The sequence below is a fragment of the Tamandua tetradactyla genome, chromosome 13 (assembly GCF_023851605.1).
Source record: "Tamandua tetradactyla isolate mTamTet1 chromosome 13, mTamTet1.pri, whole genome shotgun sequence".
In the NCBI taxonomy this organism is placed as follows: Eukaryota; Metazoa; Chordata; class Mammalia; order Pilosa; family Myrmecophagidae; genus Tamandua; species Tamandua tetradactyla.
In genome coordinates this window covers 8,813,192-8,839,918 of record NC_135339.1, presented here as the reverse complement: position 1 = coordinate 8,839,918, position 26,727 = coordinate 8,813,192, and the positions used below count along the sequence as shown (strand labels likewise).

General features: G+C 42.6%; 1 protein-coding gene and 1 non-coding gene across 2 annotated transcripts in view; one reads left to right on the top strand and one right to left on the bottom strand.

Moving 5' to 3' along the window:
• GLUD1 (glutamate dehydrogenase 1) overlaps positions 1-26,727 on the bottom strand; it is a 41,169-nt gene that overhangs the window by 4,792 nt on the left and 9,650 nt on the right. Inside the window, exons 2-11 of the mRNA XM_077124685.1 lie at positions 20,696-20,776; positions 19,992-20,047; positions 19,385-19,448; positions 9,819-9,913; positions 5,679-5,858; positions 4,616-4,753; positions 4,287-4,424; positions 3,772-3,852; positions 2,746-2,869; positions 1,846-1,937 (exon numbers count right to left, since the gene is read on the bottom strand). Of these exons, the coding sequence (XP_076980800.1) occupies positions 1,846-1,937; positions 2,746-2,869; positions 3,772-3,852; positions 4,287-4,424; positions 4,616-4,753; positions 5,679-5,858; positions 9,819-9,913; positions 19,385-19,448; positions 19,992-20,047; positions 20,696-20,776 (1,049 nt within the window). The remainder of the gene's footprint in view (positions 1-1,845; positions 1,938-2,745; positions 2,870-3,771; positions 3,853-4,286; positions 4,425-4,615; positions 4,754-5,678; positions 5,859-9,818; positions 9,914-19,384; positions 19,449-19,991; positions 20,048-20,695; positions 20,777-26,727) is intronic.
• Positions 25,414-25,520, top strand: LOC143654639 (U6 spliceosomal RNA). The gene has a single exon (XR_013161845.1). It is a non-coding gene; the product is annotated as a U6 spliceosomal RNA (small nuclear RNA).

The following is a 26,727-nucleotide window of genomic DNA, read 5'->3' as shown; positions in this document are numbered from 1 at the left end:
GCGGGGGCAGCTCTCAGAGCCCGAAGGCTGGATGGAGGCGGCAGAGATGGATTAAACCGGGTCCAGGTCAAAGTCAAAGAAGGCAAGGAAGGAACTGGACTGATGGATGGAGGAGAGAAGGCAGAGAAGGAAGAGTAGGGGTGGTGAGGGAGAGGGAGAAGGTGGCAGGCTCGATGGAGACAGGTCCCAGTAGGGCCAGAGTGTAGCTGGGGAGGAGAACTAAAGGAGGGGCTGGGGAAAAACTCTTTTCAACTGGCACTGATCACAAGGCTCCTTGCAATAAGCAACTCAGTAAGAACCGAGAGACAGCACCAAGGTCTAAACTTAGGAGTGCTGCAAGTATCTGAAAATCCGGAGACCAACCCATGGGGTAAAGATTATTTAAAAAGGAGAGAAGTCGTCCTTAGCTTCGTCCTCCTCATGCAGCAACTCATGGTCCTTCTCTGTGCTGCCTCTCATGGCCTCCGCCTGCCATGTCCAGCCATGTGCCAGGGAACACGGGACCAAGGAGAACAAGAGGCCGGTCTACCTGCAGCCGTCACAACACGCTGCAGCCTACCTGGAACGGGACTTTGTGGGAAAGCCTGGGAGACAACAGATGAAAGAGAAACCCATTCTGGCATGTGAGGGGGGCTTTCAGCGCGGGCAGCAGTGGCACAGTGACATCTAAACAGGGAATGGGCCAGGGCATGCTAGACAGGCGGAGAGCACAGACAGTGCCATGGAAAAGCAAGGCTTATTTAGAGGAACATTTAGTTCCCCTAAATGTTATCTTTTCTCCTTCAAAACAAAAATAAAACCTTAACTTTCCCCATCTTACAGTAGAGTCTTAAATTACTTTCCATGACTGAGTATTTCTTTTTTTTTTTTTTTTTACATGGGCAGGCACTGGGAATCGAACCTGGGTCCTCGGGCATGGCAGGCAAGCACTCTTACCTGCTGAGCCACCGTGGCCCACCCTACTGAGTATTTCTTAAGAAGATAAATTAACACTTAGTCATTTCTTTGCCATTGGACTGTTAAACTTAATCTTAAAAAATGTCTGCAATGTCACTGCAAGGGACATCCTCATCCTTGGAGTCACGCTCCTCTTTCTCAACTATTTTTTCCAGATAAAATTTCCACAGGGGAGATTATTATAGAGTCAAAGGGCGGCAACAATTTAATAATTCTTTAAATTTTTCAAAGACCTTTCTCAACTGCATTGTCATTAAAATAAAGATGCCACTATTTCACCACAGACGTGTTGAGTATAAAATCCATTATTTTTGCTAATTGGCTGAGTAAAAAAATACCTTTTTTAAAATTGTGTTTCTTTAACAGCTAGGATAAGTATCTTTTTCAGATTTATTTGCTATGATAGTTGATCATGCCGTCTGTTGTTTACTGGTAAAGAGCTTCTCTTGGTGATATGCATGCACCATTTATATGTCCCATCAATAGCTAATTAGGATAAAAAGCCTTTTGACTTGGTTTTCTCTAATTGTCTTATCTGTGTCCATACAGCAGCATCATATTTTTATATAGTTGAGCCTACTACGTTTACTTTCCAATTCTTTCTATTTCTCCAAAGCTTAAATAAATGAGTGAAAATACACGTAATAATCTTTCATGACTGTTGGAATCATCTGTTCAGTCATCTGTGTTGACTGAGAGCCCAAAGCAGACGTGACTTTGGTTATCCTGGCCACAGGCTCCTTTCTCCAGTTTCAGAATGACAGGGAAGGCGCCCGGTGGGCTCCAGCCATGCGAGCACCACCCTCTGATGCAAACCCGTCCACCCGGCTCGGGCCTGAAGAACGGCCCAGGCACTGGGTGCAAACTGCAGCTCCCAGCCACACTCACCGATATCCTGTCTTGGAACTCTGCTGTGGGCACAACGGGAATGGTTCCACCATGTTTTCCAAATTTCCTTTCCAAGCTCTCTTGCACAGACACTATAAACAGCCAAGTGATAATGGTTAGATAAAATGAAGCAGAAGCAGACGTCGATCCAAATGATAGCTGTAACCCCCAAACTAACACTGTTTTTTACGCCTTTGACACTATTGACACGAAAGCTCTAGTCATTTAAAATGCAGTTAAAATGCAGAAGGAATACATTTCCAAATGCCTATATACATGTGAATTTAGGTCACTGCTCTGTTTCTATAACACCCATTAGCAGGATTCTTCTTGGCTCTATTAAAAAGAAAATGCTGAGGCCAAAGAAATGGAAATACATGGAACACTCTACCCAGATTCTCAGTGGGCTGAGTAAAGCAGCTCAGCTGGAGGTCCTGATTTTATTTCAGCTGGATGAAAAATTCTGCTGCCAACTTTGGAAGTTACTCTAGTCAAGGGAGTAACAAATCTCACCAGAAAACTCAAATTCTCAACATTGCACAGGCCTTCACTGCGAGCAACCAGAGTCAGAGACAGACATGTACCAACAGTGGAGCTCACATTTAAAATGATGCTTCTGATGATATTACCAACTTGAAGATTACGTACTGCGAATATGGTCTTACTTTTACAGTATAAAGGAGACCCATAAGGAAATGGTATGTCTTTGGCCCAAGCCTCATGAGACAGTTGAAAGGCTGGAAAGAAGCCTGCTCTTTAGAGGACTTAATTTTCTGTTTGACACTAAATTCACTAGGACTAAAAAAAGGAAGTTAAGTCCCCTAAAGAGCAGGTTTTTCCCCCAGCCTTTTAACTGGCCCCAAACAAATATTTTTGGAGAACAAGATCATCAGAACTAACTGAGCAAGTGGTAGTTAGAATCCCGTTCATATTTGAAGGTCAGACGGCCGTAGCTGACATGATTTAGATTCTTCAGCCACTCGAAGTAAGACACGGTCACTCCTCCGGCATTCAGGTACAGATCCTATACATAAAATGTGACAGGGAGATGCCAAAGAAATCAGAAGATGGTCTTGATAAAAGCATAAGGGCTCAATAACCACAGGGAAGCCAGGTTAAGCTTCCATCGCCCTAAACTATCTTAGTATCAGGAATTTCATACTTAAAATAATTCCACAAATTCCCTTCCCAACCCATCTCAGCTTTTTTCTGTTCGGGGAAAAAAGGTATCATTTATTGGTTTATTTATCAACAGGCATTTGATCAACTTTGGTGAGCACCTCTTCTCCATCAGAAAAGTTCACAGACACAACTGCCCCCCAACCACTGGACTGGACTGTCCAGGGGCCTGTCGCCAGAAGATGAGTATTCCCTCTCCCATGGCCCAATTTTTACAACATTAAATTTCTTAAGTAATTTCAGCAAACAGGATTCTTCAAAATGCTTTACAAGTCCATACCACCTAATGATACCTGTTGGCACAGACCCAATGTTAACCCAACTGAACAACCTGAACACATGTTCCTATTAGCTTCTGGGGTAAGTAAAGTGGTAAGGGACACTTGTAATGCATTAGGACAGGAATCATACAGAAGGCTTATATTTTAAGTTAGATTAGCACTTCTAGCACAATACACATTTATACAACTAGAGTCTTAGCAGGCTAAGTACATACTTAAGAAACAGTCTGAAGCTGGAAGAAAATGTTCAGGTCAAAGGGAAAGGGCTGGTTTATACTAGCCATGCCTCTAATATACAGAAATAATTTATTTCTCCTTTTTTCTACTATATAGTTTTGAAACCCCAAACAAGAAGAACTCACCACAGTCTGAAAATTAACAATCTCCCCACCCCTCTCTCCATTCTCCGCCAGAGACGATTACAATTCCAACTGCCCACAAAACCTGACAAACATAAATGACTCACAGGAATAACCATAATGTTCCTCTCCAGGAAAATCTTATCAGCCTCTGGAGTCGTCGGTCCATTGGCACCTTCAGCAATGATCTGTGACAAGGTTGCAAAAGTAAAGGAACGTCAATAACCCTCAAATCCCTTGCCCGGGGGCAAGAGAGATATGTTTATGTATGTGTTTGATTCCGGTGAAAATTAAGTTTAAGAAGATTATTTTCCTCTACGAAGTGTATTAACACTACCTTTTACCTATTTCTACTGTTTTTCTCATGAATTTTTGGGAGTCAGGTTTACAAGGACACCATGGCGATGGAGGCTCAACTCTGCGATGCTGAAAGCCACTGAACTGTAGACTTCAAGTGGGTGAATTATATGGAGCAAGAATTATCTCTCAATAAAACTGTTAAAAAGAGAGGCCTTTTTTTCTCTCTCTTTTTAGAAGTGCTTTTTCCATCATAGCACTTTACTCCCCCCCCCAACCCCCCCCCCCCCCCCGATAAAGCCCTGTGTCCCTACAGTGCCCCCACCTTGGCTTTGACCCTGGGCGCGTTGGACTTGGTCAGCTGCTTCTCGCTGGCAGCCGGGATCAATATGTCACAATCTGCCTCCAAGATGCTCCCTTCATAGGGCTTTGCCTTGGGGAAGCCCAGGATTGATCCATGTTGCTGCAATCGATTGGAAATCAGAATAAATGTTTACGTGTGGTACCTATGGCATGGAAACTCATGTATCAAGAGCTCTCTGAGCTGCATTTTAATTAAAAAAAAATCAGCAAAGGAAACAGATTTAAGTAAGATCTGGTACAACTTCACAGGGCTTAGGGTAGCCAGACTGCTGGGATAGGAGATTAACATACCAGTTTGTAGTCTTCCAGTTCCTTTGGGTCAATACCATCTGGATTCCAGATGCTCCCATCAGATTCACCAACAGCAACACATTTAGCACCAAAACGATGTAAATACCTCATAGAATGCAGGCCCACGTTACCAAACCCCTGTGAAGAACAATTACGCGTGACTCGAAAATCAGAGCCTAGTGCAGACGTGTAAGAGTCACATTTCCACCAAAATTAATCTGCATTCTACAACTTAGAAGCAGTTCCGGAAACCCTTCTGCTAGAAGAAATAATACACTAAACGGCTTCACTTCATCAGTAAAACTCTGCATGTGTGGGGACTGTGGAAGCCGCCCTTGTTATCTGTAATGATGAGTCCAGAGGGAGGACGTGGGGAGGTGCTGCCCCCTGGGCTGATGAAGAAGCGGCGGCGACACCCCCGAGACTGTAGCCCCAGGGACCAGGTGTCTGCTGTGGAAAGGCAGGTCGCAACTGGGAAGATGACAGCCTCCACTTCAAAGGAATGTTCAGCTTAACTCAGCTTCCGCTCATACATGCTAACACGTCCAACACCTAGCAGATTCTCCCCGGAAGCCAAAACCCTGGCTCCCCGTGTAAGCTGTGCTTGCACATCCATAAGCATTTTAGAAAATAATGTTAACTAAGAGGCCTCACCTTCTGGACACAATTTCAAGTTCAAATACTGACCCTACAGAGCTGGTGGTGGTTATGCATGCATCTGAGAGATGCCTGCATCAGTTTTAATCCTATAACTCATGCCAAAATCTTGGACTAGATAATAGTGAATTAAACAGTATGCACTAGAACATCCCTAGCTCAAAAAATAAAGGACTGACTCCTCTGAAAACCACCACTCTAAAATTTAAGGCAGCAAAAATAACCAAAATTTTCACCAGTGCAAATATAAAAACATTAAAAACGTACTGTAAGCATCTTAACTACATATATGCATTTTTTAACAGCTTAAAACGTTCATGCTTAGCAAAAGTACATGCTCGAAGGAAGATGAGTGCAGGCATTCTCCAAAGGAAGGGCTTGGCTATCCTTTAGAAAACAACTTTACCTGAACAACAAAGGTTTTGTCTCCGAAGCCTGGCGTCATCCCTAAGATGCTCATGTAGGAGGCCTCGTTGATGAAGTTCTCAATGCCGTGGAAAACCCCACGGCCCGTGGCGGAGATGCGCCCGTGGATGCCGCCCTGGCTGATGGGCTTGCCGGTCACACAGGCGTGGGCGTTGATGTCCTGCATGGGCCCAACCCAGAGAAGGGCGCGTCAGGGCTGGTCTGCATGGCTGGTCAGCATGGGGGGCCCAGCAAGAACCTGTCAAAGCAAGTTCTCACCCCACTAAAAGCATGTTAGCTGTGTGCGTGTGTGTGTAATGTATGTGCAAACTTGCCAACAGCGACGGAAGAGCGCACCCTTACTAGCTTTCTGTTCCTAGAAAACCTACAATAAAGTGGACCACATTTTCCAAAGGGACAGAGAGTTCAGGAACATCAAGGAAGTCCAGACAATGAGAACACAGGAGAGCTGCGTGGGTTGACAGCAACTGCCCCTTCCAGTGTTTGGCTATGTGCGCCTTGCTAAGGGCCGGGAGAGGGTGGGAGGTGACACGGCACAGTGCAGCCATCATCCCTTCTCCAAGCTCATCTACAAATGCAAAAGAACGTCACTTTCAAAAGTAAGCCTTATATGGTGATGCTCAAGTTCACCTAAAAGAGCAGATTAAAATGAAAACAAAAACAAAATAAAGGTACTGAAGGGAGACTTAGAATATCAAAATATAAGCAACAACTGATCCAGAAATTCTACTTTTAGCAATTCTATTTTTTTGTATATTTAGTATACTTTGAGTTAAAAAAAAAAAAAAAGATAATTAAAAAAAAAAAAAAAGGCCAGTGTGGGAGACCCAAAGGCCAAATGTGGGTGCCAGCTCTCTGGGACCAGCGGTTAGCTCTGGGAAGAGAAAAGGGACAGAGGTGGCAGGTAGCCGTTTCACTATCTACTTTTTTAAAAAAAGGTAAAGCTCTTATTAGCAAGCAGAACTGCATGGGATACACAAATCCATCAGTGGAACAGGACAACTACAAACAGTCCTGCCATTCAGAGGACATCAATATAAAATAAAGGAAGCATTTAAAATCAGTGGCTGAAGTGTGGACTAGTTAATAAACTTGCTGAGTTGATCTGCAATCCATGTGATGCAAAATAAAGCATCTTGCTTCATACTGTACCCTCCACTCCCCAATGTACATTCCAGCTGGGTGAGCTAAAAAGTAACCTCGTCACCCCCAGAGAACCTCTTTTGTTGCTCAGATGTGGCCTCTCTCTCGAAGCCAACTCAGAAGGTGAATTCACTGCCCTTTCCCCTACGTGGGACATGACTCCCAGAGGTGTAAATCTCCCTGGCAACGTGAGACTGAGAAAGCCTTCTTGACCAAAAGGGGGAAGAGAGGAAGGAGACAAAATAAAGTGTCAGTGGCTGAGAGATTTCAGTTGAGAGGTTATCCTGGAGTTTTTTCTTATGCATTATATAGATATCCCTTTTTAGTTTATGGTGTATTGGAGTGGCTGGAGGGATGTACCTGCAACTGTTGAGCTGTGTTCCAGTAGCTTTGATTCTTGAAGACAACTGTATAAAGATACCTTTTACAATGTGACTGTGCGATTGTGAAAACCTTGTGTCTGATGCTCCTTTTATCCAGGGTATGGACAGATGAGTTAAATAATATAGGGGACAAGGGGTAAAATAAATTAGGCAGATTGCAATACTAGTGGTCAATAACAGGGAAGGGTAAAAGGGTATGGGATGTATGAGTTTTTTCTCTTCGTATTTTTCTGCAGCGATGCAAATCAAATGTTCTAGAAATGATCATGATGATGAATGCACAGCTATGTGATGATACTGTGAGCCAGTGATCGTGCAACATGGATAGACTGCATGTGTGTGAAGATTTGTCAGTAAAATTTTTTTCAAAAAAAGTCACCTCGCCTTTATCTACATTGTTTAAACATTTTTTACAGTGGGAAGTAAGAATAATTATCCACAAAAAGACTAAAAACAGTAAAAAAAAAAAAAAAGTCTAGTTAAATGACTTACAGAATTAGTCATCTTCTCAGTTTTCTTTCATGAATAATTAACACCTACGAATACAGAACTGTAAAATCTAGTGCCAAATGCTCCTCAACAGTGAGAATGCAAATGTTGGCACCGAGGGAGCACTGTTGGAGGACAGGCCTGGGGCCCGCTGTCTGCTGCTCCCAACATCCTCCACCCATCAGTCTCCCAGGAGGACTCAGGGTCATGCACAGCTGGAAGGAGGCAACCAGCGAAACCCATGGCTTCCTCACCTCAGGCCCTGTGCCGGTCAGAAAGTATTATGTACCCTAGAAAAGCCACGTTTTAATCTTTATCCAACCTTGTGGGATAAGACCTTTTGCTTAGGGTGGGAAACTGGATTGCTTCCATGAAGATGTGACACACCCAATTGCGGTGTGTGGCCTTTTGACTAGATGGAGATGAGACTCCACCCATTCAAGGTGGGTCTTGATTAGTTCACTGGACTCCTTTAAAAAAGGAGACATTGTGGAGAGACCTCAGATGCAGAGGCAGAAGTCCCAGGAGACACAGTTGCCTGAGAGCTCAGCAGATGTCACCATGTGCCTTCCCACAAGATGCTAAGCAAAGAAGAACCCAGAGCTGTGTTCCGGAGGAGCTAAGGGAAGGCCCACAGACACTTAGAGAGGAAGCCACTGGCATCAGAAGCTGTCCGATGTCAGAGGACCAGCAGATGGACTCATCTACCTTTCTTGAGTCCAGGTACCTATTTGTGGATGCCTTAGTTCAGACATTTTTATAGCCTTAGAACTGTAACCTTGTAACTCATTAAATTCCCTTTTAAAAGCCATCCCATTTCTGGTATATTACATTCTGGCAGCTTTAGCAGACCAACACAACACAGGCCCTAATTTTGGACTTTCTATCACTTAGAAGGAAAGTCTTGTTCTCCAAGCGCCTGAATTGGCTCCAAGGTTTCTTCAAAATGTTTCCCCCTTTAAAGGACTCTGGTAAGCAATCAAGACTCACCTGGAATGGGCAGAGCCGCATGTCCATCTAACCAAAAGGTCACACCCACATCAGGCGGGTCACATAGTGGAGATAACCTAATCAACAGTTTCCACCCTACAGTATCAGTAATCAGGATTAAAAGAAACAGCCACCTGCATAAGACTGGATCAGGATTAAAACATGGCTTTTCTGGGGTTCATTATAGCTTCAAACTGGAACACTCCCCCCAACCTTGGAGCAGACCAGAAGGTCACATCTTCCAGGAAGCCTTTCCTACCCCTGGCCCCAGAGACTTGGTCCAGGCCGGTTACCCTTTCCATTGCACTGATCCCACTGTTCTGAGCGCTGTGAGAGGTGGACTTAGCCTTGTATACGGCGGGTGCTTGAGGCAGATTTTAAGTTAAGGCCTTTCCCAACTTCTTTTCTCTTCCTACTCCTTTCATATTTCCATTTGCTCAAGTTCCATCCCCTGTGGGGACAGAAAGCTGTGTGTCCTTCCCCTGCTTTCTATCACTCAGTGTCCAGTCTCGTTTCCTCCAACTGCCTCGCACCTCCCTCGATCCCCAGCACCCAGACGAGCCCGGCTCTGTCTACTGTGGACACCTCCTGCACCCAGCCCTGGCCTCTTGGCATGGAGGCGTGGACACAGGTCCCAGCTGCTCCTCCCCAAGGAGGGTCGGCAGCAGAGGCTCTCCACACAACGTACAGTCCATTACCGCCTCCTCCAGGAAGCCTTAAAAATATCACGGCTTTCTGCCTCCTATGAAGGTATTTCCATGCCTTATCTGCTTCAGACTCTTTTCTCCATTTTCACCTGAAAGCCCCTCAGAGAGAAGGCAGAGCTGAGTGTTTCACCATTTTACTTCTCGAGCCCAGCAGTGTCCTGACCTGGGTGGTAGCTGGTGCTCCCTCTCGGAGCCCACCACCCTGCACCTGGTCAGTGCAACATGTAAGTCAAAGTCCAACCCATGTCCGCTAAATGTGCTACTTAGAGATGGAGAAACAGAAAAAGAATAATAACCAACAAAACTAACTATTCAAGGGAAGGGAAAAACTCGGCAACTGTCCACTCTCAGGTGACCAGTCCAGCTGCTCTTTCCTATGGGCAGCAGGCCGCCCCAGGCGGTACTCACGTAGTGCCCGATGGTGCTGGCATAGGTGTCGGCGATCCAGGACATCTCCCGCTCGCCTGTGCTCATGTCTGGGGCGGGCACGTCGATGCCAGGACCTAGGCAAGAAGACAGGGTTCAGGCTTGAAGAAAAGCTTGTCTCAGACACAACATCCCTTGTAATCCTCTACAACGACAAAGTCACCGCGCCTTGAAGACTCTGGACTTTCTTCACCTAACTAACCGAGGTCATGGAGAGGCCCATGAAATGTCTCCCTACAAAGCACACGCACGTCACAGTGTGGCCGCTCTGGCGTTTCCCGGCCACATGCTGGGAAGTTAGCTAAACACAGCGGAAATAAGCCGCTATGGGGGCTTCTGCGTGTGTAACCGAAGGCACATCAGCTCAGCATCCCTGCCTCAAGCGTCCTGACCCCACACCAGAGGTTCAGGCCCCTCTCTGCCCACAAGCACAGGGACGCCCCAAGAGGCGGTGGGGGAGGAGCCACGTGGCCCTAAACCAGGGGGAGGATGCTGTGCTGACCGAATGCAGAAAGCTCACCACTCTGTGTACATCAAGTTCTTAGGCCCTGGCTTTCTCTTGCTTGGGTCACAACAAACTAACAGGTTTGAGATCACAAGACGGGAGCTGGCAGGAGCGAGACCCGTCGGTGACAGCACCACCTGCTGACGACCATAGTGAGAGCGCGGACAGGCCGCGGCTCACCCGACGCAGCCACGGCAGGGGCAGCAGGACTATTCCAGTCCACCACAACAGAGAGGCCGGCTCGCCCTCAACGTCGGACCATTCAATAAACAAACACGCTACATCTCTATACAGAAATACTATGCAGCCATTAACATGGGCGCTTTATATACAGGTAAATGACTTGGAAAACGTAGCAAAACACACGTGGGAAAAAAGAGCAGGTTTTATTCAGCATGCATACAGTGTTCCCACTTACACAAAGGCTAGAGTAGAAATAAATGAACTTGAGAATAAAAAAAATTCAAGAGACTCAACAAAGCCAAAAGTTGGTTCTTTGAGATGATCAATAAAATTGACAAATCCTTAGCTACACTAATGGGGGGGGGGGTAAGATACAGATAAATAAAATAAAAAATGAGAGAGGGGACATTACTATCATCCCCACAGAAACAGAAGTTCATAAGTGGATACTGTGAACAATTGTGTGCCAACAAATTAGATAACTCAGTCGAAACGGACAATTTCCTAGAAACATACACTGACTAGAAGAAACAGAAGACCCCAACAAACCACTCACAAAAGACTGACTCAGTCTCCAAACACCTTCCAACAAAGAAAGGTCCAGGGCCAGATGGCTTCACAGGGGAGAGAATAGTCCCTTCAACATGGTGCTGGGAGAACTGGCTATGTAATCCAAAAGAATGAAAGAGGACTCCTCTCTCACACCTTAAACAAAAACTTAACTCAAAATGGATCAAAGACCCAAACATAAGAACCAGGATCATAAAATTCCTAGAAGAAAATGTTGGGAGGTCAAGGTCTTGTGGTAGGTGGAGGACTCTTAGACATGACACCCAAAGCACAAGCATGAAATTAAAAAATGAAACAAAAAATAGATAAACAGGACCTTCTCAAAATTTAAGACTTCTGTGCATGAAAGGACTTCGTCAAAAAGGTGAAAAGACTGCCTTCTCAATGGGAGAGAATATTTGGAGACCACAACTCAACATTAAAAAGACAAACAGGGGGCAGGCCACAGTGGCTCAGCAGGCAGAGTTCTCACCTGCCATGCCTGAGACCCGGGTTTGATTCCCGGTGCCTGCCCATGCAAAAAAACAAACAAACAGGATACATGGGTAGTTAAGGGGTAGAATTCTTGCTGCCAACGGGAGACCCAGGGCCAATTCCTGGACCATGCACCCAAGTAACAAAACAAAAGAAAAAACACTGTGAACAAAGTTCCCTATGATATACACATCCCATACATCTGTTTGTGTGTGTGGGTACCTATAGATAAATACATATATGTAGACAGAGACATTAAAAAAAAAAAAAAGACAACCCAATTTAAAACTGGGCAAAAGAACTAAAGCAACATTTCCCCAGGGGAAATACAAATGGCTAAAGAGCCCATGAGAAGATGCCCAGCATCACTAGTTATTATGGATATGCAAACGAAAACCACAATGAGATATCACTGCACGCCTATCAGAAGGGCCATAATCAAAAGAACAGAAAAGCACTAGTGCTGGAGAGGGTGTGGAGAAAGACGCTGATTCACTGCTGGGAGGAGCTGCTATGGAAGACATTTGGCAGTTGCTCAGGAAGCGAAGTACAGAACTGATACAGGATTGGGCAACCCCGGAAATAGGTATGGTCTCAGAAGAACTGAAAGCCAGGATGTAACAAACACCTGCACGATGAAGTTCACAGAGGCATCATTCACAACCGCCTAAAGAGAGAAACAACCTAAATGTCTACCGATTGATGAGAGGATAAACACAATGTGGCACAGACGTACAGCAATAATTTTCAGCTGTAAGGAAAAGTAGGCTTGACACAAAAGGACAAATATTTTTGATCTCACTAAACATAAAGAGCAAACTCATAGAGCTAATACCTCGAATACAGGTTACTAGAAGATAGAATGAAGGTCAAGAATGGTGAGCTAATGCTTAATCTGTGCAGAATTTTTAATAAGGTTGGGTATGCTTGGAAATGGATAGAGGTGATGGCAGCACATTATCAGGAGTGTAATTAACAACGCAGACTCTTGTGACTGCTGTTGAAAGGGGAAGTTTAGGGTTGTGTATGGCACTAGAGCGAAAGCCAAGAGGATAAAACATGGGACTGGATAACTGTTGTGCATGATGAAGACGGTTAATTATGAAGATGGTTGATGATGAAAATCAGTTAATGATGAAGATGGTGTGTAAATACAAACTGCTTTTTAAAAAATGTTGCTAGTTCTTCTAAACCAATGCAAATGTACTAAGAAATGATGATCATGCATCTATGTGATGATGTTAAGAATTAATGATTGCATATGCAGAATGGTATGATCTGTAAATGTTGGGTTAATTTCTTTTTATCCGTTAATTAAAAAAAAAAAAAAAAAAAGAGAAGGGATAATTGGAGCTGAAGGGATACAGACTGTACAACGGGACTGGATATAAAAACGCAGAAATGGACAGCACAATACTACTCAATTGTAATGCAATTATGTTAAAACACTGAATGAAGCTGCATGTGAGGTATAGGTTTTTTGTTTTTGTTTTTTTTTTTCTTTCTATTATTGTTTTAATTCTTATTCTGTTGTCTTTTTATTTCTTTTTCTAAATCGATGCAAATGTACTAAGAAATGATGAATATGCAACTATGTGATGTTATTAAGAATTACTGATTGTACATGTAGATTGGAATGATTTCTAATTGTTTTGTTAATTCTTTTTTTAATTAATAAAAAAAAGAAAAAAAAAAGAAAAAAAAATGCCATCACCCTATCCCCAAATAGCATAAATTAGAAAAATGAAAAATGGCCTAAATATGCAACTCCTTTAACAGAACATGAGTTTAGGGTTAGCGCTGAAAGGGTAATTTTGCATGGAGATAAAAAGAGGGTTAGAAGGAAGGAAACATCAAGGGATATTTTTGTAAGGAAATTTCACAATTTACAAAGGTGATATCTAAATTCACACAACAGAATTAACAGCAACCAAAAGGTTGCAAATAAACATAGACAAAACTTCTCACTCAACAAAATATGAGTAAACCCTATCTAGCCACATATAAAATGGATTATACACCACAAACCAAGTGGGATTATCCCAGGAATGCAATGTCTAGTCAAGATACAAAACTCAATCAGTACAGTACACACTGTATTAAAAGAATAAAGGACAAAAATCACATGTTCATCACAACAGATGCAAAAAACAGTTTTTGTCAAAAGCCAACATTATTTATGATAAAAACACTCAAAATCTAAGAATAGAAGGGAACTTCGTTAATCTGATAAAGGACATCTATGAAAAACTCACAGGTTAACATTATGTTTAAGGGTGAAAAACTACAGGCTTTCTGCCTAAGGTTAGCAAGACAAGGGAAGTCTGCCCTTTTCACTTCTATTCAACCTTGTGCTGCCATGGCAATTAAGCAAGAAAAAGAAATAACAGGTCTCCCCAGGCTGGAAAGGAGGAAATTATCTTCATTTGAAGATGACATGATCATTCCTTAATGCTAAGGAATACGCGCACACACACACACACACACACACACACACACACACACACCCCTATTACAGCTAATAAATGAGATCTTCATTCCTTAATGCTAAGGAACACACACACACACACACACACAGACACACACACACACACACACCCCTATTGGAGCTAATGAATGAGATCTACAAGGCTACAGCACACAACATGAGTATGAAACGATCTCACTGCTATACACTAGTAAGGGACGAGAGAGATTCCATTTACAACAGCATAAAAACACACAAACACTTAAAAATAAGTTTAAAAAAGAATGCAAGACCTGCACACTGAAAACTACATCAAAAGAATTTAAAAAGACATCCAGTGTTCGAGGGCTGCGCGGGTTCATGCTGTCAGGTAGGCAGCGCCACCAACACGGTCTCACAGGCAGCGCCGCCCGTCACAGCCCTGCTGCTGGTCTGGGGAAACTGACGAGCTGATCAAGTTCACACACGTGTCTGGGTCTGGGCTTAGCCTCAGGTCTAACTCACAACCTGCAACTCTGTGGAAAAGGATGCCAGAAAATACCAGACGAATGACATCAACTCTGAAGGTCTGCCCAGGATATCTGTGCCCTGGCAGGAGAGAAAGGACTCCCTCTGCCTCCCTCCTGGGCTAGCAAGGCTTCTGCACTCAAGCAAGGAAGTCAAATCAACAGGAGTTAAGTTCTGCTTCCTTTCAGTGTCCCAACAGATGGCTCTATTACCACTAGGATGTAAGGTATTCTGCTGAGACTAAGGAAAGTGAGCTGGAGATATGGCCAACAGACACGATTCAATAAAGTCTAAAACCACTCAAGGCTGTGTCTGAGATTTAGAGTAAGAGATGGACCGTAGGCTGATCCCGCCCTCGGTTCGCTAATTCAGAGGTGCAGGAGCTCCTCTATGTAAGGTGAGCCGCCGTCGGCGTGCACGGCCCAGTGCTGGGTCCCGAGTCTCAGGCCCATGCCAAGACTGACGTGGCCATGAGGATGCGGCACACCAAGAACCCAGATGTCTTTGAAATTGAGAGATGGGCCAAATCTGGTAGGTTTCAGTACCACCTATATTCGTCACTATTAGTTTTCTATTACATACACACTTTCCTAAATGTTACTAGGACAAGTGGTCTATTAAACAATGTTGTTTACTTTATTCAAACAAATCAGAACCATTTCAGACGAAGAAAAGTTAGAAAGACATAATGTGTTTGAAAACGATAAAAGTAAATGACTTGTAATAAATGAGTACAGCAAAGTAGCAGGTTACAAGATCAACATTCAAAAATCTGTAGCATTTCTATACACTAGTAATGAACAAGCTGAGGGGGAAATCAAGAAACGAATCCCATTTACAATTGCAACTAAAAGAATAAAATACCTAGGAATAAATTTAACTAAAGAGACAAAAAACCTATATAAAGAAAACTACAAAAAACTGCTAAAAGAAATCACAGAAGACCTAAATAGATGGAAGGGCATACCGTGTTCATGGATTGGAAGACTAAATATAGTTAAGATGTCAATCCTACCTAAATTGATTTACAGATTCAATGCAATACCAATCAAAATCCCAACAACTTATTTTTCAGAAATAGAAAAACCAATAAGCAAATTTATCTGGAAGGGCAGGGTGCCCCGAATTGCTAAAAACATCTTGAGGAAAAAAAACGAAGCTGGAGGTCTCGCGCTGCCTGACTTTAAGGCATATTATGAAGCCACAGTGGTCAAAACAGCATGGTATTGGCATAAAGATAGATATATCGACCAATGGAATCGAATAGAGTGCTCAGATATAGACCCTCTCATCTATGGACATTTGATCTTTGATAAGGCAGTCAAGCCAACTCACCTGGGACAGAGCAGTCTCTTCAATAAATGGTGCCTAGAGAACTGGATATCCATATGCAAAAGAATGAAAGAAGACCCATCTCTCACACCCTATACAAAAGTTAACTCAAAATGGATCAAAGATCTAAACATTAGGTCTAAGACCATAAAACAGTTAGAGGAAAATGTTGGGAGATATCTTATGGATCTTACAACTGGAGGCGGTTTTATGGACCTTAAACCTAAAGCAAGAGCACTGAAGAAGGAAATAAATAAATGGGAACTCCTCAAAATTAAACACTTTTGTGCATCAAAGAACTTCATCAAGAAAGTAGAAAGACAGCCTTCACAATGGGAGACAATATTTGGAAATGATATATCAGATAAAGGTCTAGTATCCAGAATTTATAAAGAGATTGTTCATCTCAACAACAAAAAGACAGCCAACCCGATTACAAAATGGGAAAAAGACTTGAACAGACACCTACCAGAAGAGGAAATACGGATGGCCAAGAGGCACATGAAGAGATGCTCAATGTCCCTGGCCATTAGAGAAATGCAAATCAAAACCACAATGAGATATCATCTCACACCCACCAGAATGGCCATTATCAACAAAACAGAAAATGACAAGTGCTGGAGAGGATGCGGAGAAAGAGGCACACTTATCCACTGTTGGTGGGAATGTCAAAGGGTGCAACCACTGTGGAAGGCAGTTTGGCGGTTCCTCAAAAAGCTGAATATAGAATTGCCATACGACCCAGCAATACCATTGCTAGGTATCTACTCAAAGGACTTAAGGGCAAAGACACAAACGGACATTTGCACACCAATGTTTATAGCAGCATTATTTACAATTGCAAAGAGATGGAAACAGCCAAAATCTCCATCAACAGAAGAGTGGCTAAACAAACTGTGGTATATACATATGATGGAATATTATGCAGCTTTAAGACAAGATAAACTTATGAACCATGTAATAACATGGATGGACCTAGAGAATATTATGCTGAGTGAATCCAGCCAAAAACTAAAGGACAAATACTGTATGGTCCCACTGATGTGAACGGACATTCGAGAATAAACTTGAAATATGTCATTGGTAACAGAGTTCAGCAGGAGTTAGAAACAGGGTAAGACAATGGGTAATTGAAGCTGAAGGGATACAGACTGTGCAACAGGACTAGATACAAAAACTCAAAAATGGACAGCACAATAATACCTAATTGTAAAGTAATCATGTTAAAACACTGAATGAAGCTGCATCTGAGCTATAGGTTTTTGTTTTGTTTTGTTTTGTTTTGTTTTGATTTTACTATTATTACTTTTATTTTTTTCTCTATATTAACATTCTATATCTTTTTCGGGTATGTTGCTAGTTCTTCTAAACCAATGCAAATGTACTAAGAAATGATGATCATGCATCTATGTGATGATGTTAAGAATTAATGATTGCATGTGTAGAATGGTATGATCTCTAAATGTTGGGTTAATTTCTTTTTTTCCGTTAATTAAAAAAAAAAAAAAAAGAGAAGGGATCATTGGAGATGAAGGGATACAGACTGTACAACGGGACTGGATATAAAAACTCAGAAATGGACAGCACAATACTACCCAATTGTAATGCAATTATGTTAAAACACTGAATGAAGCTGCATGTGAGGTATAGGTTTTTTGTTTTTGTTTTTTTTGTTTTTTTTTCTTTCTATTATTGTTTTAATTCTTATTCTGTTGTCTTTTTATTTCTTTTTCTAAATCGATGCAAATGTACTAAGAAATGATGAATATGCAACTATGTGATGTTATTAAGAATTACTGATTGTACATGTAGATTGGAATGATTTCTAATTGTTTTGTTAATTCTTTTTTTAATTAAAAAAAAAAACTGAAAAAAAAAAAAAAAGTAAATGACTTGTCTGTGATGGCAGGGCTGGTTCTGCTGTTGTGTCTGGGGTGGGGGGCGTCCCCAGCAGCAGGACCCACGGGCTGCGGCCTCTTTACTGAGGGGCTCCTAGAGTTTCTGAGACCAGCTGTGCAACGAACAGCTCAACTCTCATACCCACGCCGTCAGAGAGCCAGGCAGAGCGCCGGGAGCAAACTGACAGCCTAGCCCCAGAGCCCTGCCGCACCAGAGGGTGAGAAGGCGGCCCTGGACCTCAGCTGCTACGTGGGCTCCTTAAGGCCCGGCGATGAGCCGTGTTGGTCAGCAACATTCAACAGAATGCTCAGGAATGGCTGAGCTGTCTGAACCAGTGTTGCCAAGGAAACGGGAGGGCAATGCTGGGTTCAATTTACCTACCTGGTTCCCCAAGTAATAACACAGGCCAGAAGATGGACCCATGACCTTTAGATAGCACAAGCACTGTTCCCCAGCTGCCCTGTTATAGCAGTTATAAGACTCCAAGTGCCACCTTGATCTTGGTCCCTTTAGACCTTGGGACATGAGAAAGGCAGCCCTAGGGTTTGCGTTGGAGGAAACCATTTGTGTGGACCCCAAGAAATCAGTACACAGCTGGACCTTAAAAGATCCTCAAGGACTCAAGCGTTTATGTTATTATGGCTCTTGTTTCCTTCCAAGAATGAGCTGAGGTCTCCACCTTTGGTTTTTAAAAGCTACATATTCAAAGCCCACCTCCTCGTCCTCCAGGCCGAGTTAACCAGGGCAGGGCTCCTGCTCCATGCCTGGCGGCTGAGGTCCGGGAAGCAAGCACGTCCTTCACCTCTGACTTCTCATTCTCCTTGGCTTCTACTGAGGGTTTGCAGGAGAGGGCAGGCAAAGTCAAGGCGAAGGACTTCTCCCACCCTCTTTTTACTACACTGTGAATACGGTAGCAGGAGCAGAGTTGTAAGAACAGTTTGATTCAATAAATGCTTAAACGGTAAAAAAAAAAAAAAAAAAAAAAAAGCGAATGATGAATATTCACACATCACATACAAGACCACAAACCCAGACGGGTAGTAAGATGCAAAAACCAGCAAACAAGTAATTCGTATCCTCACAGCTGTAGTCTGTTTGGCAAAACCTCCCAAAGCTCAGGAACCTGCACAGATAGTGAGGGTGACAGGTCCACCAGCACTGCAGTCACTGTCACTTCCTGCCACTCACAGTTTTAGCTGGGCGTGCTAAAAACTCCAACTCCAAAAGGCACCAGATCTCAAAGCTTTAAGCACAGAACTGATATTGTAAGAAACAGATGTTTTTATTCAGCTATTACTTAGTTCCCAAAAGCCTGGCCTTGGCCTCTGTGGCTGCGTCAAGACAGATCACACAGTCCTGCAGTGCTAACCACGTGTGCTCCCTGGTGCCCAAAACGCAGGCCTGAAAACCCGAACCATCGTTCTCTTAGAGATGCGTCTTAAACAGCTGCAGGTTTGCTCACCGCATCCATCACACAATCCATCTTGCTTCTCAAAGTAAAACAGTAACTCTATCTATGCAAGTGAGGATAAAAGCAGGAGGAGTTTAAACCATGATAATTATTCTTCAGATGCTCCCATTCGATGTGCAAACCCCCATGGCAAGACATACCGATAAAGCCCTTCTTTGCCAACTCCATGGTGAACCGCCTTGTGATTTTTTCCAATTCATTATCCTGTAAAGAGAAAAATGTTTCGATGGAAAGAAACACTTGAGGAGGAAACAAGTAGCTGTACGTTTTTATCTCTCTTTCTCTATTTCACGTAATTCTTAACAACTCATAAAGTAGGCATTATTTCTATTTTAAAGATGAGAAAACAAGGGATCAGAAATTGTTATACAAACATCAGATAGTAGGGCTCAAATCCTAATTCCTGTTCTCTTTATATTAACACAGGCCCCATGACTCACTCCTATGGTATATTTTCACTTAAATGGTTCATTTATTAATTTATCAATATGGATATAAATGCCTAACAAAATGAAGAAATTTTACCTTTTAACCAAGAAAACAAAAAAGGATATTTATTGATCTTAAGCAAATGACTTTTTATAGGGCAAAACACTTGATGAGATAACTATTTACTTGTTTTTCTATTCCTTTTACAAAGCAACAGGGACCATAATAAATCTCACTGATTTGGAAATTACCAGAGGACAGTAATTTCAAGTCCTTTGTAAACTGCACTGTGAACACAAACATTAACTTCTTACTTACGGTATAGTTCTTGGGATTGATCTTAACACCAGCTTTAGCACCCCCAAATGGCACATCTGAAAGAGAAGACCTCAGCTGTTATTTCACGTAAGAGTTAGAAAAAGGAAAGGAAAGCACTGAGCAATTCTACAAAACTGGGGCATGCTTTAAACTTTAATTTCACAACACTCAAGAAATAAACCCACCTTGATATCTTCTAAAATACTGAACTTTAAAAACAATTCTAGTGAACAGAAATTATAAGGCTTGACAGGAAACAATCAGTGATCTTTATTACTTCTGAAAGATATTCACTTTCCTTCCTCTGTGATTTAGGTTTTTTTTTTTTTTTAACTTTTTTATTGTATGGTATAACATATACACAAAGCAAAGAAATAAAAAAGCAATAGTTTTCAAAGCACTCTTCAACAAGTAGTTACAGGACAGATCCCAGAGTTGATCTAGTTATATTTATAAAAAGTATGGCGATAGATTTAAACGAAGATCTGTGCTTAAAAGAAAAATGCAATTAGAGCCTATAAAAATTTCCCACTTGAAAAAGATAAAATCTTAATTATGACTAAACGAAAGGAAATGAAAGCCGTAAAATGTGCAACTTAAAAAGCCAGTTCTGGTAAGGTGTATGTCTACAGCACCTTAAAAATAAACTTGTTAAACATATATCCCCAGAGTTATTTTTGGATAACAACAAAGAGATCACTTACCAACCACTGCACACTTATATGTCATCAGGGAAGCCAAGGCTTTCACTTCATCCACACTCACATCTGTGCTGTAACGGATACCTGGAGTATTTTAAAAAGAAAAACAAGATAAATCATGGGGGAAAAAGAAGGGTAAGTAAATGTATTTAGAAAATCCTTTCAGTAAGCTTTTCAAAAAAAGGCATGACTTATGCAGAAGGCATGAAGACAATGAAATAACTTCCCAACGACTCGGGTACTTGTAATGATATAAATAAGAAATCGGTTTCCCCATTCTTGTTACATTTCTGCCTCTGGGAAAAAATGTTAAAACTCCATTTTCACTTAAGCTTACTATAAATAACAATCATTTATGTCCAAACAACCATGCAGGCACAAAGCATACAGGCCAGGAGGTTGAAGATTCCTAAGAGATGGGTCAACCTCAGCTACCCTCCACTGAGAACCGAAGCACTGGGTCAGCCCAATCTTTCCAATGAACCCGTTACCACAGAACAAGCCAACTCCAGAGGACTGACAGCTGGCATCACCAACCAAGATTCTCCTTCGTTTTGATAAACTGTCCCCTGCTCTATCCCCACCATTTTGTGCCCCCCCCGCATCCCCCAAGAATGCTCTTGTATATACAACTACAAATTGAAAATGTCCACATCTAACACTCTGACTACTCCCAAGAATACTCGAAGTAGCTCATGTGACAGAACACCACAAAAAGTCAAAAGGAAAAAGCTGCTGGATTAGATATCCAGGAAGAGCTACGGACAATCCTGAGTTTGGCTTTAAGTGTTCTGACAACTAGCAGGAAGAACGTGGTGCTGACACCTGGTTGTGCCTCCTGATGTGAGTTGATAAAGGCATCAGACGAGGTTCCCAGGGCTTTAAAGAGGAGAAAGTCCCCGCCCCGAAGGAACGTACCACCCAGCGGGAACAACAGTCGCTGGGGTCTCACAGGTAAAAATGACCTTTGGATGAATGTGGGAAGGCAACTAACCCAGCGAAGGGTTTTGCATTTCCCTTTTTCCTTCTGGTGTGGGTGTCGTGGCAGCAGGGAGTTCAGATACAAGTGTGGGAAAATGCAGAGTCAGCCTGTTCGGGTGATCCAACCTGAGTATTAGGATGTCTGAGCAGAGACCTGGCTTGTACTGGGTAGACCTCCAAAGAGGTCTCCGTCTTCCTCCTGTCGCCGTCTCCAGCCTCTTTCAACCAGGAGATGAGAAAGCTGAGAAAGTCATTTCCCCTTCCTGGGGACAAACAATTTCCCTCACCCTTTCTGCAAGCATGGAATGTGGCCAAGGAAGGACAAGCCAGGAGAGCCAGGGAACTCTTGAATCTTGCCACCTCTGAACCCAGAAGTGGTTAGGTGTTTGGGAGAGGGACAAAGGTAGTGTCTTGGGGTCCCTGGTCAATCACCCAATCTAAGTCTTGCAAAGGGGCGTCACCTTTCCCCCTCTACAGTCCACTGCAACTCTAGTCCAGGGAAGAAGGGCTGCGTGAGACAGATGTTCGGCTGCACACTGCTGGGGGCTCCCCCACCTGCCACGCTGGCATCACTGTTATTCGTGGCTTTAATCCCTGGGGCCTAAAAGAGAAAATGGCACACGGGGGGGGGGGGGCACTCAAAGTCAAAGCCATGCTGAATGGATATGTGAACAATTTCTGACTCTGAAAAACCATGATCACTAAAAATCTCAAACTAAGCAGGCAACAGTGGCTCAGCAGGCAGAGTTCTTGCCCGCCATGCTGGAGACCCGGGTTCAATTCCCGGTGCCTGCCCATGCAAAAAAAACAAAAGCCCCCCCCCCCAAAAAAACCTCAGAATATATGCAATTTACCATAAGTATGCCCTACACATCATGAAAGGCCTGAAAAGGGTTGGATTAAAGAGAAAAAGTACAAGGTCCAAAAAATAGTACTTGGTGTGGGGTTGGGGGTAGTCAAAGTAAAATTTTAAGTAATATTAAGACCAAACATTTGTTTCTTTAAAAGGAACAATTCCATTTTAAACACCAAGACTTGCTTTTAAAATTAATAAAAACATTGCAATGTATTTCCTAATATAACTTACGTGGACTGCTTAATTGAACATCATAAGTACATAGAACCTTGAGTAGGGCATGAGATTTACTAAGTTTGTCTAGAGTGATTTGAATAATGAATAAAAAAGTATTTGCAAAGTCCCCTTGGGGGAATGGTGAGAAAGGGGCAAAATTCAACTTTCCCAAGTGGAGAATTCTTGATATTCTCACAAGCAGTGGGGACAACCAAAGTAATTGGCTGAGCCCTCAATCTTGGGGTTTGTTCATATGAAACGTAACCCCACAAAGGATAGGTCAAGTCTATTTAGAATTAGGCCTAAGAGTCACCCCCATGAGAACCTCTTTTGTTACTCAGATGTGGCCTCTCTCTCTCAGCCAACACGACAAGCAAACTCACTTCCTTCCCTCTCTCTACGTGGGACATGACTCCCAGGGGTGTGGACCTTCCTGGCAACATGGGACAGAAATCTTAGAGTGAGTTGGGACTCAGCACCAAGGGATTGAGAAAACCTTCTCGACCAAAAAAGAAGAGAGAAATGAGACAAAATAAAGTGTCAATGGCTGAGAGATTCCAGAGTTGAGAGGTTATCCTGGAGGTTATTCTTATGCATTAAATAGATATCACCTTTATAGTTAAGGTGTAACAGAGAAGCTGAAGGGAACTGCCCGAAATGTAGAGCTGTGTTCCAGTAGCCATGTTTCTTGAAGATGATTGTATAATGATTTAGCTTTCACAATGTGACTGTGTAATTGTGAAAACCTTGTGTCTGATGCTTCTTTTATTTACTTATGGACAGATGAGTAAAACATATGGGTTAAAAATAAAGAATAGGGGGAACAAATATTAAAATAAATTTAGTAGATTGAAATGCTGGTGATCAATGAAAGGGAGGGGTAAGGGGTATGGTATGTATGAATTTTTTTCTGTTTTCTTTTTATTTCTTTTTCTGAATTGATGCAAATGTTCTAAGAAATGATCATGATGATGGATATGCAACTACGTGATGATATTGTGAATTACTGATCATTTATGTAGAATGGAATGATCATATGGTAAGGATGTTTGTTCTTCTATGTTGGTATGTTTAATAAAATAAATTAAAAACAAAACAAAAACAAAACATTGCAACATAGTAGCACCACGGTTAGTGAAGACAACAGCTTTGCCAGGGATCCGGAGCAGCCTCCAGCACCTCCTAAGTGAGCCCAGATGCACGGCCGCCTGCCCCGCCCCCTCACAGGAAAGGCGTGTGAACACGGGTGAAAACAGGCATGCACAGCTCCCGGAAGTGCTGGTGTCCCAAGACGGTCATGGCACGCATCTGGCACAGGTACTGGTACACAGTCCATGCCTAAATCTGAGCTGTTATCATGACTTTACTAAGTGTTACAGAGTAGTCGCAAATAAACAAACCTACAAAAACAGAACAACAACAACAAAAAAACCCTGAAACACATAGGGGTCTGAACAGCTCAATAACCCCCGGTCTCTTCTCAAGATAAAGCAATAGGGGATGATAAAATCGCACACCAATGAAGAGTTAAGATTTCTCCTACATATAAAAAGCAGTTTTCAGTTTTCTTTTACAGCCCATGCCAGTAGTTATTAAATTACTTTAATTATCTTTGCTTTCTCGCATGGGGAAAAACTTACTTCTCCTTTCCCAGCTCCTACAATGCAATGCATTTAGGTGTGACTAAACTCATATTCATAGGCCAGAGCGCAAAAGCATGCAGACTGCAATCTTAATATCCTGGACACAGATGCTAATTAAAATTGGACCTCCTTTGACAAAAATGTATAAACAAAAAGTCTTTTTTATTACAAATGCTGTGGAAATATAGCGTCAGAAATTGTGTGTGTAAAATGGAAAACATGTTTCCAACAGATGAGATCCAGGAATTCTTATGTGAAATGTTCCTACCTAGCCACACCCATCTAGGGAGCTCAGCTGCGAAACACTGAGAACTAAGTTAATTAAATTACCTCTCCCAACACAGGCATTTTCTGCCTGACACTGACCAATGAAGAATTTTTTTTGTGAATGGCGGCAAGAGAGAAGCTCTAAGGAGCGGAGCCCTGGCATAAACGAATGCACCTCAAGACCCAGAACTATTTCCAGGGTTAAAGAAGATACAGGTTTCACTTCAACTTCTAATTCATCAGTGACACACAAATAACAAATGTGCTTCTTGGAAGATGGCAGCAATTACCAGTACAGTGTGGGCAAGACACATTGTACTAAGTGCACCCCTAAGTCAAAGTGTTGATCCGGAAAACAAAAACCCCCAAAGTGCACCCCTAAGTGAAACACCCCAGAGAATACCTGAGACTAAAGAAATTTCAGTAAGATGGGGTTAGCACACCCCGGGGGGAAGTTAGCTGCTCCCCGACTGTGGGATCAGAAACCCAAGATAATCCCCTGAAAAATGCCCGACCACCTTCTGGTTGATGGACATTAGATGACTGCAAAGAAGAATGTACTCTCATGAAATCTGCAAACTTAGTGTATGGGGAGAAATCTAACACGACTGGAGTATGTGAAGAAGGATATAACAATGTGGTACATATACATCACAATTCTGAAGGAAGGGAAAAAGCTGGCATTTCTTGGATGGCTACTTTATTTCAAAGATACTCAATCTGAGGACTCAATTTGGCCATTCAACAGAGCCAAATTAATGCTCTCTTCGGCAGCACATATACTAAAATTGGAATGATACAGAAAAGATTAACATGGCCCCTGTGCAAGGATGGCACACAAATTTGTGAAGTGTTCTATACTTAAAAAAAACAAAATAAGCCAAATTATAGCTGATCTACACATATAGAAAAGAAAGACCAGAAAACCTTAAAATGTTTTAAAGCAAAAACAAAGCAAGAGGGATCCAATTTGCAGTCTCAATAGTCTTACTTTTTCAAAAAGAAGCTTCTCCCTCCTTTCTATGGGATGGAAAGTAAGGCAGAGAAGGCTAAAGGGGAGCAGGACCAACAAGGGTAGAATGGGGTTAAAGGGGCACATACTAGAAGGAACGAAAATTTTATTCCGGAAGCGATTTTTTGCGCCCTGCTGGTCTCAGAGCGCTGTTAGTCACTGTAGCCACTGGTGTCACCGGTGCTGGGAAGACAACGGCTAGGTCTTTCGAGGACAGTGCTGGCAGGGCTGAGAGATTATCACACAAAGAGCTGGGGCAGTGACATTCAGTGAAAACAGGGAGTCCCGGCAAGCAAATGGGCTGGCTTCTCAGGTGGGCCACAGGACGGACGTCATGACAAACAGGGTCTGAAATCAAGGACCACACACGGACCTGGGCACCGAGGAAATCGTGCTTCCTGAAAGCAATGCCACCATGAGATTATTTTCCAACCTTGCTAAAATTGGAGGGAAGGCTGGCTAGAGAATTAAGTACTTACAGCAGTGGGAACCTGGAAATCCTACCTCAAGAGAAGTTACCTTACTACACCACTGTTTTAAGGTGATGGGCAGCCAGGTGGCGGCCAATTATACTTAACACAAAACACTGCTCTGCTTTTTAACTAAATTACCAAAAATATTCCTTAGACTCCTCAAAAGTCTAGCAACTGCTACACAGTAAACTTTTCTCTCTTAGGAGAAAAAAAAAATCAAAAGCAAAAGTTGCTATAGTGATAGAGGAAACAAGACAGCTCATTCCCTTTCAAAAAAAGCCTGTGAAAACCACAACTGACTAGCTTGAATTGTTCTTCCTTTTGCTAGCTGGCTCAGAAACACACACACACACACACACACAAAGTCCCTCGCCACTTGGTTACCCACACTTTTTTTTTTTTAAACTTTTTAAATTGTACAATACAAACAAAGCAAAGAAAGACAAAAGCGATAGTGTTCAAAGCACTCTTCAACAAGCAGCCACAGGACAGATCCCAGAGTCTGTCATGGGCTACCGTTCCGTCATCTCAGACTTTTCCTTCTAGCTGCTCCTGAACACTGGAGGCTAGAAGGAATACATATTTTT